We start from the raw sequence: 18,079 nt of genomic DNA on the forward strand, positions 1-18,079 counted from the left end.
CATTTGAGAGACTATGATGAAGACCGCTGTGGTTGGTAATAGGGCTCAGTAGTATAAGCAATTAAATGAGAAGGAACTACTTATTGGAAAAAGGGTGTTTATATTGACAAAAATAAATTTGAGGGGAGCATTTATTAGAGAGAGGCACTTATTGAAATGAGGGCAATAAATTTAACAATTTCAGTAACACTGTTCCTGTTTCCTATTCAGAGAACCCATTCAGTATAAATAACTAGTGACAATTACGTTGGCAGTCACAATAATGACTCTTTTTCTACCTAACAAAATCTACCCTTCTCCAAATTTGATAATCCGTGTTTTTTTGGGGGGACTTTGTTCAGGGCTTTGAGTGCTTTCACCGAGTCAAATTGTCAATCGCTGGAGGCATTAATCTCGGAAAATCCAAACGATATTATTTCTGTTCAAATACTAAGTTCATTACATGGATGATATTTGGAAACCCCAGATTTCCGAGAAAAGAACAATCATGCAATCTTGAATATACATGACTGCGTGCTTAATTTAAACTCATATAAGTACACGGCAGTGTCTTGTGGGATCCCAATACAACATTTTCCGTCTCATTTCACCTTCGATGTTCCCTGGTTTGAAAGTTCTCCTGCGGTTGTGGCCAAAAAGCCATCATTGTCAGACAATTTAAAAAACAAAAGCGGTTTACGTGCACATATGGTCTCATCGGTTTGACAAATGTCATAATTTCTTGGCGATCTGCCCAAGGGCAAGTATTAACTTTCTGTTTAAATGGTGTATATTTCCCTTCTTCATGCTCCATCAAAGTCTCATCAAAAGAGAAAGTCTAAAGCAAAACATTAAAGCTCGTGGCAAATGTATAAGCTTACATCTATGAACAGAAGAAACTGCACGAGACAAATCCAAATATTTTGGCTGGTTCGGTGGTTGACAAACACTAGTACATCTTGGATCTATTTATTTTTCCGAAATTGTTCTTGATCACACGAAATAGCTGAACATGTGTCCAACATGCAACTTCTGGAATAAACATTTTAGTCAAGAGCGATCTTATCGAAGAATATAGCAACAAATATCGCACCAATCACATTTGCAATATTTAAGATTTTCGAACAATACCGAATATAAAAGTACACATTTGACATATTCACTTAACATTTTTATCCACGCATTTTGGCCACTCTCTAAAGTTTAGACACACATATGAGTTATAAGACCTAAGGTGTAAGAAACATTCGAAAATGGCAGCAGCCTTGCGGTAAAATAACATAAAAACCGAAATGGAAAAAGCAACGGTGCGATCGATGTTATTCAAAGTTTGACGATTTGCGACTTGCTCGGGAGCGAGAAAAGCGCTATAATAAACATATCGTTTATAGTTCCATACAAAACAAATCATTTTACCTGCATCCTTGTGAACTTTGAAGACGATCAGACATAAAACAATTAGAAATTGGCGAATCTGGCGAATAATAAAGGCCATGTCGGCTCAGATTTTCGCTTTGACTGCCGGAATACAGTCATTCTAAAGTTACTCCTAAAGGAAACGGGAAGTGATTATTTGGACACGTGACCAAAGTGAACATTCTTTTAGCGACCAATCGCGTCACAGACGGGCGCGTCCAAACGGAAGTGTGCGTCACTGTTTCGATCATCAAGTTATTTCTGTATCAACTGACTTTTAATACTGTTTGTGAGCAAGGCTTTCGTTTGGTCGATAAATTATGGGACAACAACAGCTTCGAACAAGAAAATGTAGCCTCAAGTTCTCTCTGCATAATACTTGATTTTGAAATTTACCCGTTTATTCATCATCTGTTAAACTTGCAAAAAAAGAGGTAATGAAATTCGATGAAAGTAAACAAGAAACGAAAAAAAAAAAAAAAAAAAAAGGTTGGCACGACATAACATTTTGCTGAGACGCCCCTAAAAAATATTTTTTTTGCTCTTGATCACCTTAATCCCACGGAAATTGTTCAGATTGTGAGGTCAAAACAAGTCTATTCCCATAGCAATGCTGAAGATGTCTTTCTACTGGAAGGCGACTAAGGAGTAATCGTAGGGATAAAAAAGTGTGTGTGGGGGGAGGGGGGGGAAGGGCAATGGAGGCGGAATGGGGCCGGTGCAAGAGGTGGTTCGTGGAACGGCTTATAACTCTTTACTCTTAAGATGTGATTGTGAATCCTCCAATTGAGCTGTTACACATTTCCTTGTAAAGTAATTGTGAGAATTTTGTGCTTGATCAGGCAAAACAACTACACCTAGCTGATTAATTTGAATATTCTCCTTGCAGGCTAAAGTTAGAATTTTATAGGGAGATCTTATGTTTATCACTTCTGGGGATGAAGAGTCAATGACAAGGACTCCAATACTCACTTGACGTTACAAGAACTAGCGACGACGGCGTCCCAGTCGGGCGCATGTCTCTGGAAGCAGGAGAAACAGTCAGCACAGTTTTTGCGCTGCTCTGCAAACTTCTTGTAGTCTCTGTTGAACTTGCCACCCATGCTTGAAGCGACGGTTGTGGATGTTGCGACGAAGCACTTCCGCTTTGTTGTCCTGCAACACCAAAATGTATTTTGAATTGTTCCAATCTGGAGATATTGCATGCATTTCTACAGACACAATAGATGAGATATAGACTCAGAGTAAGAAAAAAAGGAAAAAAAAAAAAAAAAAAAAAACAACGACAACAAAGTACAACAAAGTAATAAGCCGCAGACGAGAAAAAAAAGCGAAACAATATTTTCAAAACCGTAAAGGGATACACGTTCTTTTTTTTTTTTTAAGGAAAGTCTTATTTTGGTGCTTAGGCTGACCGCCTTTGTTTTTTTTGCGATTTGAGCCTGAAAAACGTTCTTAACATAATCGTAAAGTTGTGTGATGATTATTTAATTGGGTCGTGACCAAACTTTATCCGACTACTCACTGAAGTGTTTTTCAGTGTTTCGTGCAATAGCCGCATCGTTAATATATATATAAAAAAAATGTCCCCAAGTATTTGAGTTAATTGTCCTGTTAAACCACAATTTTTAACTTAATTTATATTCTCACCAAAATAAAAAGATAAAAATGAGCCGTTCTTGACTGACTCTCAGCCTGGGTATGTTTTTCGAATGTAATTCAAATTTTGGTCCATCTTAGCCTGAACGTTCTTACAAAAATGTTCTTAAAAAGCAAAAAAGGAGTGTAACTCCACTAATTGTGACTTGCTTGCTTTTTTGATCTATTCCTCTGGACCTTAATTACATGCTACGTTTTTGTTTGTTTGCATGTTTTTGCTTGTTTTTGTTTTTGTTTTTGCTTTTGTTCTTGTTCTTGTTTTTGTTCAATTTTTCGTTAACAGAATGACCGTTAAACAACTTGGCATATTTATGAAAATGTGTTTTATCATAGCTGTTGCTTGCATAGCATTAAAGCTGTAATCGTGACAAGGATGGCGTTACTTGATTACAATTACCTGGCGTCGAAGCGGGGCTTTGAAAAACGGAGCGAGTTCTACTTGGAGTTCTACTTGTCGTGGGCGATAGCACAATGGTAAAATTCGTTGAAACCAAACTTTTTGATGACGTATTTTGCCCTACAAGAAAACATACAACAAGAAATGTCATGTGCCTGTCCATTTTCATATTAATTCAAGGCCCCCCTCCCCTAGTCCCCTCCATCCCCCCCTCTCGCCCCCTACCCACGCCAATCACCCTTGGCGAGAAAGATAATTAAAATTAATCTCGGCGAAGGTCACAAGCATCGGAAATTGGACCTAGCAGGTAAACAATTTGTCAAGTAAAGGCACCGAGAACATTGAAAAGCTCTCAGAGAAATATTGTAATAATTGACTCACGTACTATTTTCATTTAGAAAGGGAAAAAAATACAGCGACACGGTGGTTGAAAATAAGCCTATTTAGACTGAGGCGGCACTCGATCGATTGTTGAGCCCAGATTAAAAAAAAAATTAATTCAAACGCAATTAAACCTCGAATGAGGGACGGAACCCCTGAAAATCAGCTCTAGGTCGTGACAGGTTTTATATCATTTAATCAGTTAGATTAGCTGGGCCGAATAATGAATTTTATTCTGTGAATAAAGCTGAAGGAATGTTTCACTGTGGATGAATAATGTTATCAATCAATCAACCAGTAAGATCAAAACACAGTTGAATATCAGCTTCCGGAAATCCTCAGCAGCAAGGCCAGAACGAAAAAAATTTTTCATAGAAATCGCCAAAAAAGGGCACAGAATACTCTGATACATTATCATGGTCCAAAATTTTTAAACAAGTGATACACTCGTCGAACGCCAATGGGGGTATGGAGGGAGAACTTGTCGTGAAAAAAATATCGTACACATTCGATCTAGAAGTACGGTTATTTATTGCCTGTAACTTTCCTATTAAAGAACTTCAATTACATGAAGATTTCTGCTCTGAAATGTTGATCAATGCTATTTCCTCGTTTGTGATAAGCCATTGATATCAAAGCATAATACATATAATACCATGATATCTGTTCATGATATTATCGATATTAATTGAGTGGCATGACCAAGCATATTACTTTGATCTACATTTACCTAGCTGTTTGTGATCTTCACAAAATTGTCAGAATTATTAACCGGACGAGAAGCTGCTTTACTAAAGGAAACTTCAACACTGTGCCGGATCATTATTGCACGCACGGTTGGTCTATCATATAATGCCAAAGGTAATATTCGAGAAATATTCGTGTCAACTGCAGACTTTATTCGTAGGAATTCATCCATGGGGTCATGTAAAGCAATTTCTCCTCAGGCAAGGTATGTCTAAAGGCTGATAGTTTCGAAAGAAACTGTTTGGGGCTGCGTCGGTGGGAGTAACGAAATAATTTGGATATATCAACAAAGTTGAAATGGTAAATTGGCGACCGTAATGATTACAAAAGCTGACGTTTCGAGCGTTAGCCCTTCGTCGGACGAAGGGCTCCGACGAAGGGCTAACGCTCGAAACGTCAGCTTTTGTAATCATTACGGTGGCCAATTTACCATTTCAACTTTGTTGATATATCCAAGGTATGTCTAGATTATTAGCTGTGAAGAACAAAGCTATCGACAGGTCCTTAACTTCACTGAAGTTGACAGCGTCAAGTTGGGCCTCCCTTTTATTTTCAAAGTCAACTAAAATTTGGCAAAAGCTACTCAGCATAAAAAAGTTTGTTCAGTACATCAAAAGAGATAATATTAATATGATTACCCACTGTGTTAAAATTACACTTTACCTGCTACGTGAGTGCTTTGCCGACAGAAGTTAAGTCCAAGAGTCCAGACCACAAATACACATAGATAAATGAAAAAGTCCATTCTCAGAAAAAAATGTATCTGAGAATCAGAAGGCACAGAGTGTGAAATACTTTGAAACCTAGCGACGGCTTTAGGCTATATACATCGGTCTTCCTGTCTAAATTAGAGGCGTGGTAATAGATTAAGTTCAAGATCCTGTTTACTGAAGGCGTCATTCTCCAAAAATAGAGCGATTTAGCACGCACGAAGAATGGTGGAGCGTTTAGATGAAACGCTACGGGAAACTGACATAAAATTTTATTAAGAAGAGAACAATTAAGATATCAAGAAATACATTTAAAGAGACCAAGGGAATAATGAGTATAAATGATAAATCAATCCGAGGAAATGGGTTTAGGTCGACTTAGTGATGTCCGGACAGGGTGGGTACCCTCTTTGATTACGTAGTTTCGAGTCACATATTCCTGTATCAAGTTTGTTTCCAGTTTCAATTTCGAGTCTTCTGACGAAGGCCTTTCGACAGTCAACTGATTAATTTGAAAACTGTTCCCGTGTTTCGGGCTAGATATCTAAAGTGAGGGAATGCGAGGGCGATGGGCATGGACTTGGCGCGACGGATACGTAACTTCGGATAGCAATAAAAGCTTTCGTCCAAAGCTTTTCCTCTTATAAAACTGAAACGCCGGACATGTGTTGACAGTGTCATATGAACATAACTGTAAGTGTTGATCGAGAAAATAGAACAGGAGTGCAGCGGGAGTTAAGGATTCTCTCGGGCTCCCTTCATGTGAATCAGCGAACCCGGCTTATCCGGTTTATGAGATCTCGCTTCGCTTCTCTCTCCTCCGTAGTGATCAGCGAAGAGGAGCGAACCTTGTCATCAAGTCTCAGTTTTTTTTAACTATTTCGGTAGCTGCGATGGCAAACTTTGCTATCATTTTGAACACCGGCACGCGGTTGACCGGTACAAAATTGAAAGGTCGCCTCTCTTTCAGCTCGGTAACTGAGCTGGAATAATTTCTCGTAGGACATGTCACTGTAAAGCCAGCTCTGTAGCTGAAATGAAAGTTTCCAAATGCATAAATTTCCCCAATAACTAAGTCGGCTCGCGAGCCGAACTCATTTAAAAATACCCTCTAGATCCCTTTGCATCCGTATGGCGGGAAATTGAACGTGTTGCGTGACACACATAATGTGGACCTCAGCCAGAAATTAGTCGGACTACCGAAACGACAGTTATATCAGTGACAATGAATTAAAATTATTGATTCGATTTCCCCTAAAGCCTGATCTTTTGGGTTTTTTCAGTCCTTATATTCAAAAGTCATTCAACAAAAGTTGCCAATAAAACGGCAATGAAACATCCGGGGATGTACAATTTAGCTTGCATGGGGCAGGAGCCCTAGTAGTTCCTAGTGCGGGGTTCATACAAAAGATTACAAATTATAGTTTCTCCATCAATTGACCATTTATTTATTACCTTTCTTTTAATGTCATCCCTTTTAATAAGATATTGAATAAATGTTTAATACTCCTGTAAAACTACTATTGACTCAGTCACCATGGCCAAGGTAAGCCAGCCATTCATAAGAAACCTATCTATTTTCCTCTCGTTTGCGAGACATTAGTGGATCATAGCCAGCTCGTGTCAACGCATCTTTGGAAAAAATCATCTATTGCAAATTCAACTCTTATCATTCCGTACAAAGCTGCAAACTGCAAAGCATCCTTACTCCTGAAAGTTACGTAAAAGACAGAAAGTTTTCTCTTATAACATCATAACCAGGAACCATCAGGGGAATCTTTGTATCGAACATGAATAATTCCACAACTAGCCTACGAGTTAGATAAACATGGTCAGAAATGATTTAATTTATCTTGGTCGTTCATCTATTTATCTGTACTTATTTGTCGATTTTTAATGGCTTTACCGTGCACAAGCGTTACCTTAAAGTTTATCTTAACATGGATCCTATTATCACTAAAGTTGCATCACATTCCAAACACGTATTACCATATAATATATTTTCTGTTCGGCATCTGTGCGGGTATAAAATTCAATATTTCAACTTCCCTTATTCTCGAAACCAAAGTATTACATACCGCATTTTCATTATTCATTTATCAAAGAACGCAGTTATTTGATTTTAACAATTGTCATTTGAAGAAAAAGCTCTAAGCAAAACATACTCTAGGGGCTCAGTTCTACCGCAGGAAAAGCTTACAGTCTGTGGTTGGGTCGTGGGAAAAGGTTTTCTGACGTTCTACCTGACCCGCTCAAATTTAGGGAATGGTTTGTCTCAAAACATGCAACCACTTTCCCTTCCATGTTTCATGCTCGTTCCTCGGAGAGGTTATGGAAAGCCTGGCGAGAGGCCAAGTTGAACAGTAGATTACATCCCAGCAATTGCTGGTTTCAGTCTTCACGCCCAAGGTTCAACCGAAGAGGCGATCGTCTGACTAAAGCTGATTGTATGGATTCAATTGCTAGAAAAGTGATCAGCACTAACCAAGGAACATTATTTCTCTATATAAGCCATAAATTACAAATGGGTAACCCCATGATCTGTGAGGTATGGAGAAGCTTGTTTGTTTTACATGATCACCAGTATCAGTGAGCATCATTACTCTGGCATCAGTACACATCTCAGCATGATTAATGGATTGAACAAAGGAAACCCATCCATCTACAAAATGCTTATTATTCGTGATATCAAGCCTTCGTTGAACACTCAGACTGTTTCGGTTCGTGTCAACCTTTTTAGCCAACACTTAGTTGCTATCTCACGTTTGGGAACTACACCCACTAGATACCAATTGTTTCTTTGGTTTTTTTTTTTTTTTTTCTTGTTTTTTTATTATTATTATTATTATTATTATTATTATTATTATTATTATTATTATTATTATTATTATTATTTTACGTGTTTTCACTCGTCATTTCTGTTCTTGACTTGATAATGACGTAAAAGAACGTCGAAACATCGTCAAAAATAAGTCACAAACAGTCTTTAAAAGTTGTTTTTATATTATACAACGTTTTAGCGTTGAACTTTGCAATATGTTTCTGTGAATCTCTTCTAATACGTATTCAACGTCTCCATGATCTTTTTTCACACTTCAAAAGCGATGCATACCCAGGAGAATTGTCGGCCAACAGGTTAGGGTTGTCTCCTTTAATAAGTGGCATGTAAGTATTAATGTACTGAGGAGGCTCTATTTGATTGACGTATCCGTGTTCTTCCTCTTCCCTTTTCTCTGGTGGCGTATAGATATGAGAACAAGGGCCGGACACTTGTGTATATTCAGAAGTTTGGCCACTGTCGGTAAGCACCTATGGAAAACACAACATAAAAACATGTCTAAAAAATGTGCTAACCGATATGCACCTCAATGTGCGATTTTAATGTGGTTATACGACAACGAAACGCTCGCGTTCCAAGTACTACAGTAAGCCCTTACCCTTTTATAAAAATGCTCAACAAAAAACGCAATATCTACTTAGTTAAAAAGATTTTACAAAGATAGAAGATAATCGTTAGCACATTACGGACACACGTTACCAACCCTCCATCGTTATGTTAATAACACTTCCCCGAGAATTTACGAACACACCACCGACGCGTTGCCAACAATTCAACAACACATCACGAAATAGCTTATGATAGGCATCATTCTTAGCGAGATTGAAACTTCGGCCCAGAACAATTACCCAAAAGCATGAAAGTACCATCACTCCAGGTGAAGACGGGTCGATTTCTTCATATACTAAGCTGGATTTTTCGGTTTCCAGGTTGCGACGCTCAGTACTTTCAGAAACTGTCAACTGAGTGGTAACACCCACAGGGACCAAGGTTAAATTCTCTTGTGTTTGGTCGCTGAAAGAAAAATGGCGATTAAAATCTCAATGCAGACATGCTCTTTATCTGTCTCCCCTTTTTCGCCCTCCTGTACACAAAAGGTTCTAATTTGTGCAATGGCTTTAAGGGCTCTTCTTAAAGGTGATCGTCAAGTCAGATTTTTTTTCGACGACGCCCTTTTACTTAATTTGAACAGCAAAGTTTGCTAGAAGTTTTAGACGATGTGATTAGAATAAAACGCATCATAATACCTTTCCACAGCTGTAACTCTTGCATCTGGGAGAAAAATCGAAAAACAGCAATAAAAAAAAAATCATTTAATCAAAAGTTGATATTTGAACGGCAACGAAGTAAATAGTCACAGAATACATTGCAATGAGAGTATCATCATTTTAAATTCTATTTTTAACCAGGAAGTTTTTTTGGATCCCAAAAAATTTAACAAAAAGCTTTGCGCACATTTCATATTTTTACTTCTTTTATTTTATCGCTATTCTTTTTTTTAATCATGTAATGACTGAGCAGTCGTGTAACTGGACCAATTCAGGAGAGGATTCCACCCTTGTCCTGACATTCTTGACGTGCTAATAGATTCTTTCAACTCAACGCTTACCCACAATTACCAAGCAAATACTATTATTTCGACGAAGAAGCGACGGAAACAGCTGTCTCCTTTGCTTTTACATTTCTCTCGAGGAATCTATCTTGTTTTACTTTATTGCCTTATTTGTTATTTCAATAGGGAAGCGCAAGTTTAAAACACTGCATTTTTTTTTACATACTGGAGCGCCTCACTTCAAACTCCTTTTTTTGACTTTCCACATTAAGGTTAGCATTGGGTGGCCTGTTGGATCTGGTTTGAAAATAAAGCAAAATGACAAAAGTTGTAAAAGAGCAAAAGAAAACTAAAAAAAACTAGGCAAAGTGTTTTGCGGCAGTGATTCAAAACATAAGCCAATGTTGTGCGACCAGTTTGACCACGGTATTCAAGAAAGAAGTATTTATCTTCCTAGGTGATTGGTGCACCAATTCAGAATAAACCCTCTTTTGACAGCGACACCTTGAAAGATTTTGGTCGCTTGATGCATTTTACTCAATAATCATTGCAATTATCCTTTTTGTTTGTCTGGCCATTACCTTTGATACAGATGACTTGCTATGATGGCGATCACGATAAGTATCAGCACTCCCAGAACACCAGCTATTACACCAACCATGTTGTCACCTTCCTTAACGACTGGTAACTCATCTGCAAAATACGTAGCAACAAAACTGCATTATTCCCTGAATTTTTTCCTTTTTTGCATCTCAAGAAAAACGTTGTATTAAAAAGCAAAAACAAATGTTTTCTGAAGAAGTTGAATGTTGTCTACACCGATTTTAGTCTCATTCAGTTATTTAGTTATTTTGCGGTCGTTGTCGTTCGGTTTGTTTGCCGACTGACAACCTTCTTAATTCAAGCATAATAATAAATCAAACTAAATCTACCGGTGACGTACCGCTTTCCATTGTCCTGACATAAATGCAGGGGCTGAATGGCGACTCCCCAACTTCGTGAACCCTTGAGTTTGGATGCAGTATTCCGTATATGGTTTCAAGTCCCTAATTACGGTGTTTGTCGTCGTTGTGTTTAACCTGAAATTGCTTTGTTGGCCTTTTTCTTTGTATAAAACCTCATAACCCAATATGACGCCGTTTTGATGCTCCTTTGCAATTTTATTCCACTTGGCTTATGGTGTGCGCATCCTCGGCTTCTCTTTCTTGTCTGTCAATGATTGGAGCAGAACTGGGAGCTGTGACGTAATAATTTTTGTAAGTCAGAAACAGAACTGAAAGACCCGTGTCAGCTACCATCTTCACTAAGCAAATATGTCGCATTTAGCAAAATCGATGAGCGATATTAACCATGACGTACTGTATTGTTGGCACGTCACCGTTCTTTAAGGCAAATAAAAAATAGTCGTGAACGCATAATCTTGTATTTAAGCAAATGCACATCATGTTACCAATTGTCACCTTAACAAGAAGAAGAAGACAAGTAATATCATCTTGGTTTAATGCACACTACTCAATGGTTCCAGAGTAGAAATAAGTAGGAAGAAGCTTGCCAGATTTCCTTGAATAAGCATATGGATGCTTATTCAACATTTTGACTGTAAAGAGGGATGCTAACTGAAAGGAAGGCCCTTGATCAAGAGGAGAGGGGTACTCATTATTCTTTTGTACTGATTCTACTGTGATTGAAGCTTTAAAAGTTATAGATAAAGTGGCGATAGAAACAGGTTTTTCTTGTATCCCAGTGGTTTCAAAACAAGCCGGCGACCGCCGAAGTTCCGCTGGCTACTTGATTGTATGTCGCCGGCTCAACAGTCTGCTCGTGAAAAACAATCTCCGCGTTATCACAGTCGCCTACTTTTCCAGACTCGGCCGCCTACTTCAAAACATTTTGAAACCCCTAGTATCCCTATTCCTTAAGAGAGTGAGGGAAAAGCGGAAGGGGAGCTTATTCAAAATGGGCACTTGTTAGACATTATGAAATAGGGAGTGGGAGCTCGTTAGAACAAGGATACTTATTCCAGGAAAGATAATGGTTAGCTAGGTCAAATCATTTTTAAAAGCCATGTGGTGAATGTAATATGAAATGCTGCCATATGAGAACCACTCTTACATCAGGATTGCAGTACATGTCTAATGAACATGCACTCTCCATGATATGTCTTGCCTACTTGTTGACATGTATAGGACACTAAATGTCACACTATACAAGTACACCATACAATTATGTATTGACAACTTTTTGATGTGGTAACCTACAATTATACATTTGTAGAGTCATACACAGTGCTCATAGGGTCTCTGAGTTCACAAGTAAATGTGGAGAACACAATGTCCACATCTAGAAAGCTACATAAATAAAAAAGACTAACTTCTGGACAAGAGCCCTCTCAGTGTGCTGTTATATTTTGTACATAACTTTGAAGAACGGTTGTGTGCCTAATTGGTCAGGCTGTATCAAGGGAAAACAACTAACAACATGTACAAACCCTTTACAGTGACCAAGTGACCCATCAGTGACCAAGAGAGAATTTCCCTTTACAATCAATCAATACAATATCAAGCAGACAAGTAATGAGCATAAGAGAAAAATAATAATTAGGGGATTATTTAGTCGATCCCATAACAAATCTCTGAGCTAACATCTTTCCCTGAAGATGTCATTCCTCCGTGCACTAGAAATGATCAGTGATTTGTTCTTTGACCAATTTGCTAAGTGATTTAGTTTATTTCTGCTAACAGGATGTTTGAGGGGAACTGGTTCAGTAAGGTGTGTGCACCTTGTTATAGAAATTAATGTCAGTACTCACAGGACTCTTGCGTTGTCACTTTCAGTGAGACTGACCAAGGGCCACATCCCTTATCATTTTCTGCTCTCACTTGGATGTCATATCTAGTGTAGGGTGTCAGTTTGTCAAGTATTGCAGATCTGCTCCCTGTAACTACTTTTTCTTGATAGTCAGCTTTTTCAGCACTCCACCACTTAACAATATACCCTGTTATTCCATCCCCTGCAATGGTAGGTGCACTCCATGAGATGACAATTTTGTTTGATAAAACAAAATCTGCTGAGGGTAAGGTTGGCTGGCTAGGCAAGCCTAAAAAGTAAACAGTCAAATAGATGTGATCAAATGAAATAGATATTCGAAATAAATCACTGAATTGTATGTAATGGGGGTCTCAATAGCAGTCAGGTAAACAGGGTTAAATTGGTTATATCAACTAAGTTGAAATTGTAAATTGGCCACCATAATGAATAAAAAAGCTAACACTTCAAGCGTTAGCCCTTCATTAGAGCGAATGGAGGAATTGTGGGTTGTATGTGGTTTTATACGCAGAAAGCAGAGCTACGCCATTGGTGGGAACATGGCAACAAGGAAAACACAAATAAATTAGCGGAATGAAAAGCATTCGTTGATATCTGTGGGATTAAGAGTGCCGGTTTGAAAGATGAACTTTTGTTCAAGAGTTTTGCAGCTTCCTTTTGAACAAACTCTTGAACAAAATTTAATCTTTCAAAAGGCACTGTTAATCCCACAGGTATCAACGAACGCTTTTCATTCCACTAATTTATTTGTGTTTTCCTCGTTGCCATGTTCCCACCAATGGCATAGCTCCGCTTTCTGCATATAAAACCACGTACAACCCACAATTCCTCCATTCACTCTGACGAAGGACTAACGTTCGAAATGTCAGCTTTTTTATTCGCTACGGTGGCCAATTTACAATTTAAACTTAGTTGATATAACCAATTATCTTGTTACCCCCACCAATGCAGCACCACAGTTTCTTTACAAACTTTCAGCCTCCTTCAGGTAATCAGGGTAGATTCCCTTGCTTGAAATGTGCTGGCTACCCACTTGTAGCCTTTACATAAAAGTCATTGCACTCCTAACTCTAATTTTCTCTAAAAACTGTTCAAATAAATTGACTTTGAGGAACAACAAAGCTATGCCGATTGAAAAAGACCTTAGAATGCAGTGAAATGCAACTGTAAAAGCTTCTCAGCGGTAGGCCCTGTTCCCTGTGTGAGAACAAGATGCTCTCCCTGCAGTCAAAACTGATTATTACCCATTTTCTATGTTAAACTAGTGTTTGTACCATCTTTTATTGACACACAATGTGTAATAACCATGATCATTTTAAATTGCCACAGCATGCACTTATAAAGAGAAAAAAATGAAAAGAAAGCAAAACATACTGTTACTTCAAAGGCATGTAAGCTTTCTTTTCATTTCCCTTTTAGTTTAAGGCCATGAATGCATGTAGATACTAATGTCCTTGACCAAGAGTGTTTGCAAAATTGTCCCTTACCTTTTGTTGAATTACACTCTAAAAGCTCAAATCTGAGGGCACAAGTGTTGGAGCAGCTATGTGGGGTATAATCTTATGTACTGTGCTACATGAGGAGGTTAGAAAATGACTGTTTTGAATTTATAATCATTTACATTGTCTTGAAACACCTGAAACAACAAATAAATAAAAAAAACTGCAATTACTTGCTTAAAAATGTAATTGTCCAGTTACTTCTTATGTACAACAAAGATATTATTTAAGCACCCTGATACCCATGTAAACATTTGCCAAATAATAAATACTACCCTTCCCTATAGTAACCAACCCCACCCCCAACAGCCCACTACAGATGGAGGAATCAAATAACGAGGTACGTGTGCAGTTATAGAATGAATTCTATTCATTTTACCTTGACTTTTCCTTGCTCTGTATAGTTGTTCCAGTTGTTTCCATCAGAACTGAAACTCACATAATAGCGATTAACATAGAAGTAAAAAAGACCTTGTGTACTAATTCCAAAGATTTCTCTTGAATACCATAAATTTACTTGTATTCACGGATCTCTGTCATTTCGATCGGGAACCCATACAAAGCCATAGTTGACCCGTGCAAAGTAAGGAAATGAATGGGAATCACGTGATGACGCTGTGGTATCCCTTTCTGGAATATTTCTCACCCAATCATGGTAATATCCAGAACATCCTATTAAAGCATGAAAATCCAGTAAAATTTAGTTTCCAAAGTGGGTCATCAAATTATTTGAATACACACACCAGGAGCTCACCAAGATAGACTGGATGAATCTAGCATATACTACCTAACCCCCCCCCCCCCCTCAAAGTAGATCTGTACACATAGACTTGATATCAAGCTAGAACTGAAAAATGGAACACAAGGCACAGTTGACTCATTCAAAATTGGTGGTATGAATGATCTACAGCTGAAAACTCACACAGTTAAATAAAACCATTTTTTACAAAACTGAGAGGAAGGTAATTAAGAGGATGCCTCTCTTATTTCCACCCTGTCAATTTCATGTCAAAAATAATTTTGCCTGAAACTCTGTCAACTGAAAGACTTTACTTAGGAAAGAACTAGATTAGATTTCGTTTGATTCGAAATAATTTTCTGCAGAAAGTAAGGTTGGCTGGCCAGGCAAGCCTAACAAGTAAACAAATAGATGTGATCAATTGAAAGGGATATTTGAAATAAATCATCAATTGTATGTAAAGGGGTCTCAATAGCTGTCAGGTAGATTATCGGGGTTGATTCCCTTGCTTGAAATGTGCCTGGTTCCCCTCTTGTAGCCTAAGCTTAACATAAAAGTCATTGCACACCTAACTCTAATTTTCTCAAAAAATTGTTCAAATAGATTGACTTTGAGGAACAACAAAGCTATGCAGATTACAAAAGACCTTAAAATACAGTTAAATGCAGCTGCAAAAGTCTCTTAGTGGAAGGCTATCTTCCCTGCATAAGAACAAGATGCTCTCTCTGCAGTCAAAATTATTACCTGTTAAACTACTCATTTGTACCATCTTTTATTAACACACACTATGTTTAATAACCATGATCAGTTTGAATTTTCACAGCATGCACTTGTAAAGAGGAAAAATAAAAACAAAGCAAAACATACTGTTAATTCAAAGAGATGCAAACCTCCCCTTCATGCATGTAGATACTAATGCCCTTGACCACGAGAGTTTGCAAAATTGTCCCTTACCTGTTATCGAATAACACTCTAAAAGCTCAAATCTGATTGCAAAAGTGTTGGAGCAGTTTGTGGAGTATGATCTTATGTACTGTGCTACATGAGAAGGTTTGAAAAACACTGTTTTGAATTTATAATCATTTACATTGGCTTGAAACACCTGAAACAAAAAATAAATAAAAAAACAATTACCTGCTTAAACATGTAATTGTCAAGTTGCTTCTTATGTAGAACAAAGATGAGCACCCCGCTACCCAAGTACATGTTTGCCAAATAATAAATAGAACCAATACTCATGGTACCGCACCAATACTCATGGTTTTGGACCAATACTCATGGTCTTAAAATAAGTGAGGAGAATTTGTTACCTTTCTATAATCAAGAAATGGATAGATATTCTAGTCTTCTCGGAAAAGGACAAATAAACCGTAGGCCCCGTCTCCTGCAGGGTTAGAGGTAGGAGAAGTTAATTTCCCACCCACGAGATTACTGTGTGGTGGATGTCCTCCCCTGGGTGGGATGGGTGGGAATTGACCCTGAAAAGCCCCTATGGAGAGTGGTCAGTTAACCTATGTATGTATGTATGTATTTATGTATCTATGTATGAATGAATGAATGTATGTATGTATGTATGTATGTATGTATGTATGTATGAATGTATGTATGATTGTATGTATGTATGTATGTATGTATGTATGATTGTATGTATGTACGTATGATTGTATGTATGTATGTATGTATGTATGATTGTATGTATGTATGTATGTATGATTGTATGTATGTATGTATGATTCTATGTATGTATGTATGTATGATTGTATGTATGTATGTATGTATATGTATGATTGTATGTATGTATGATTGTATGTATGTATGTATGTATGATTGTATGTATGTATGTATGTATGATTGTATGTATGTATGTATGTATGTATGTATGTATGTATGTATGTATGTAACCCTTCCCCAACCAACACCACCCCCACCCTCCCACCCCCTTCCCCCCACCAGCCCACTACAGATAGAGGAATCAAATAACCAGGTATGTGTGCAGTTATAGAATGAATTCTATTCATTTTACCTTGACTTTTCCTTGCTCTGTATAGTTGTTCCAGATGCATCCATTAAAACTGAAACTCACATAATAGCAATAGGAGCCAAAAAAACCTTGTGTACTAATTCTAGAGATCAGCAGGGATTTGCTAAAGCAAAGGCATAGAAAAAACCAGGAAAGATTTATTACTCGACGTTTCGGGGTCATCGTGACTCCATTATCAAGAGACTAGTTTAAAAACATGCAAATAAGGAAAGGTACAAGAATAGCATAAATTAGACTGAACGGCTTAAACAAACACCTTGGCGCGGATGGAATCCGTTTGCACGTTCAGTGTTGGCTTACGCATGCGAATATACAACATTTCATTAACAAGGCAATCAAATTTGCCGTTACATTTCGTGATGACGTTGAATTGCTCGATCAAGCGTTCAGGCATTTCACTATTGTGCTGGAGGTGGTAGTGTAGCCCTCTTGCAAGCTATTGAAGATCTGAAAAAACGCGATGACATCGTTGTCACAAAACCGGATAAAGGGTCTGGTGTTGTTGTTATGGATAAATCAGAATATCTTCGCCTACAATCCGAAGCGTCAATAAACGATACCAGCAAATTCCGATTCGTGGACTCGGAGAGACCGAGAACCAGAGGACGACCTCCTAAGTATTACCACCCTCTCCTTCAGAAAGAAAGGGAGTTGGAAACTCTCGTTCGAAAGATTCTACCGAAATCCATTGCTGACGCTCTCCGCCCGAAAGGGTCCAGACTCGCACACTTGTATGGCTTGCCGAAGACACATAAAGAACAGTTGGCCGTGCGGCCAATACTCTCTGCTACTAACACCTACAATTACTCGCTAGCGAAATGGCTTGACGACAAATTGAAACCCCTGTCGTGCAACCAATATACAGTGACAGACACATTCCGCTTTGCTGATGAAGTACGAGGCTTCGAGATCAGGAACGGCGAAGTTTTAGTTTCCTATGACGTCATCTCATTGTTTACAAATGTACCATTGGAGGAAACAATACAGATCTTAGCTGAAAAAGCCTTTGCCCAGGATTGGTTCAACGAGACGCACAGCTTGAACATCTCTAAAGCGGACCTAATCGACCTCCTCCGAGCAGCTACGAAAAACCAGCTTTTCCAGTTTGACGGTGCTTTATATGAGCAGACAGATGGAGTCGCTATGGGTTCTCCCCTTGGACCGTTGCTGGCTAACGTCTTCATGTGCTCGATTGAGGAAAACCTCGAACGACACGGTCAACTTCCGCGCTATTACCGGAGGTACGTCGATGACACCCTGACCGTAATGCCTGATAGGGTGACCGCTGGCCAGT

The 18,079-nt window shown here is 38.3% G+C and overlaps 4 protein-coding genes across 12 annotated transcripts in view; 1 reads left to right on the plus strand and 3 right to left on the minus strand.

Annotated features, from left to right (window-relative positions):
* Nucleotides 1-5,396, minus strand: part of LOC111342023 (receptor-type tyrosine-protein phosphatase delta) — a 29,014-nt gene extending 23,618 nt beyond the window's left edge. For 2 of the 5 annotated variants that reach the window (XM_088733708.1, XM_088733709.1), the window contains exons 1-3: nt 5,243-5,396; nt 3,452-3,571; nt 2,368-2,550 (exon numbers count right to left, since the gene is read on the minus strand). In XM_088733708.1, coding sequence (XP_088589834.1) covers nt 2,368-2,550; nt 3,452-3,571; nt 5,243-5,324 — 385 coding nt within the window. In that variant the 5' untranslated portion in view covers nt 5,325-5,396. Of the gene's footprint in view, nt 1-1,395; nt 1,534-2,367; nt 2,551-3,451; nt 3,572-5,242 lie in introns of those variants that run through there. The other 3 variants (XM_088733711.1, XM_088733707.1, XM_088733706.1) reach the window with 2 other exon arrangements.
* A 2,762-nt stretch (nt 5,397-8,158) lies between these two features.
* LOC111342028 (uncharacterized) lies at nt 8,159-10,833 on the minus strand. Of its 2 annotated transcripts, none has more exons than XM_088733725.1 (6): nt 10,624-10,833; nt 10,262-10,373; nt 9,907-9,977; nt 9,376-9,400; nt 8,995-9,142; nt 8,159-8,598 (listed from the first exon to the last, which is right to left on the minus strand). In XM_088733725.1, exons 1-6 carry the CDS (start codon nt 10,631-10,633, stop codon nt 8,356-8,358), a joined length of 609 nt encoding a protein of 202 aa, XP_088589851.1. In that variant the 5' UTR covers nt 10,634-10,833; the 3' UTR covers nt 8,159-8,355. The 2 variants fall into 2 exon arrangements, with proteins under 2 accessions (XP_088589851.1, XP_088589850.1); XM_088733724.1 differs by having other exon boundaries at nt 8,977-9,142; nt 10,624-10,831.
* The window catches only part of LOC148722964 (lactadherin-like), a 9,258-nt gene continuing 1,954 nt past the window's right edge, over nt 10,776-18,079 (minus strand). Inside the window, exons 3-7 of one of the 4 annotated variants that reach the window (XM_088733720.1) lie at nt 16,768-16,861; nt 15,699-15,846; nt 14,385-14,433; nt 14,128-14,142; nt 12,635-12,777 (exon numbers count right to left, since the gene is read on the minus strand). In XM_088733720.1, the coding sequence (XP_088589846.1) occupies nt 12,768-12,777; nt 14,128-14,142; nt 14,385-14,433; nt 15,699-15,846; nt 16,768-16,861 (316 nt within the window). In that variant the 3' untranslated portion in view covers nt 12,635-12,767. Of the gene's footprint in view, nt 10,918-12,489; nt 12,778-13,993; nt 14,143-14,384; nt 14,434-15,698; nt 15,847-16,767; nt 16,862-18,079 lie in introns of those variants that run through there. The other 3 variants (XR_015991848.1, XM_088733719.1, XM_088733721.1) reach the window with 3 other exon arrangements.
* Nucleotides 17,263-18,079, plus strand: part of LOC148722965 (uncharacterized) — a 1,798-nt gene continuing 981 nt past the window's right edge. Inside the window, exon 1 of the mRNA XM_088733717.1 lies at nt 17,263-18,079. This exon is cut by the window's right edge and continues 981 nt beyond it. Within this exon, the coding sequence (XP_088589843.1) occupies nt 17,293-18,079 (787 nt within the window). The 5' untranslated portion in view covers nt 17,263-17,292.

This window comes from Stylophora pistillata, chromosome 9 (genome assembly GCF_964205215.1).
Source record: "Stylophora pistillata chromosome 9, jaStyPist1.2, whole genome shotgun sequence".
Taxonomy (NCBI): Eukaryota; Metazoa; Cnidaria; class Anthozoa; order Scleractinia; family Pocilloporidae; genus Stylophora; species Stylophora pistillata.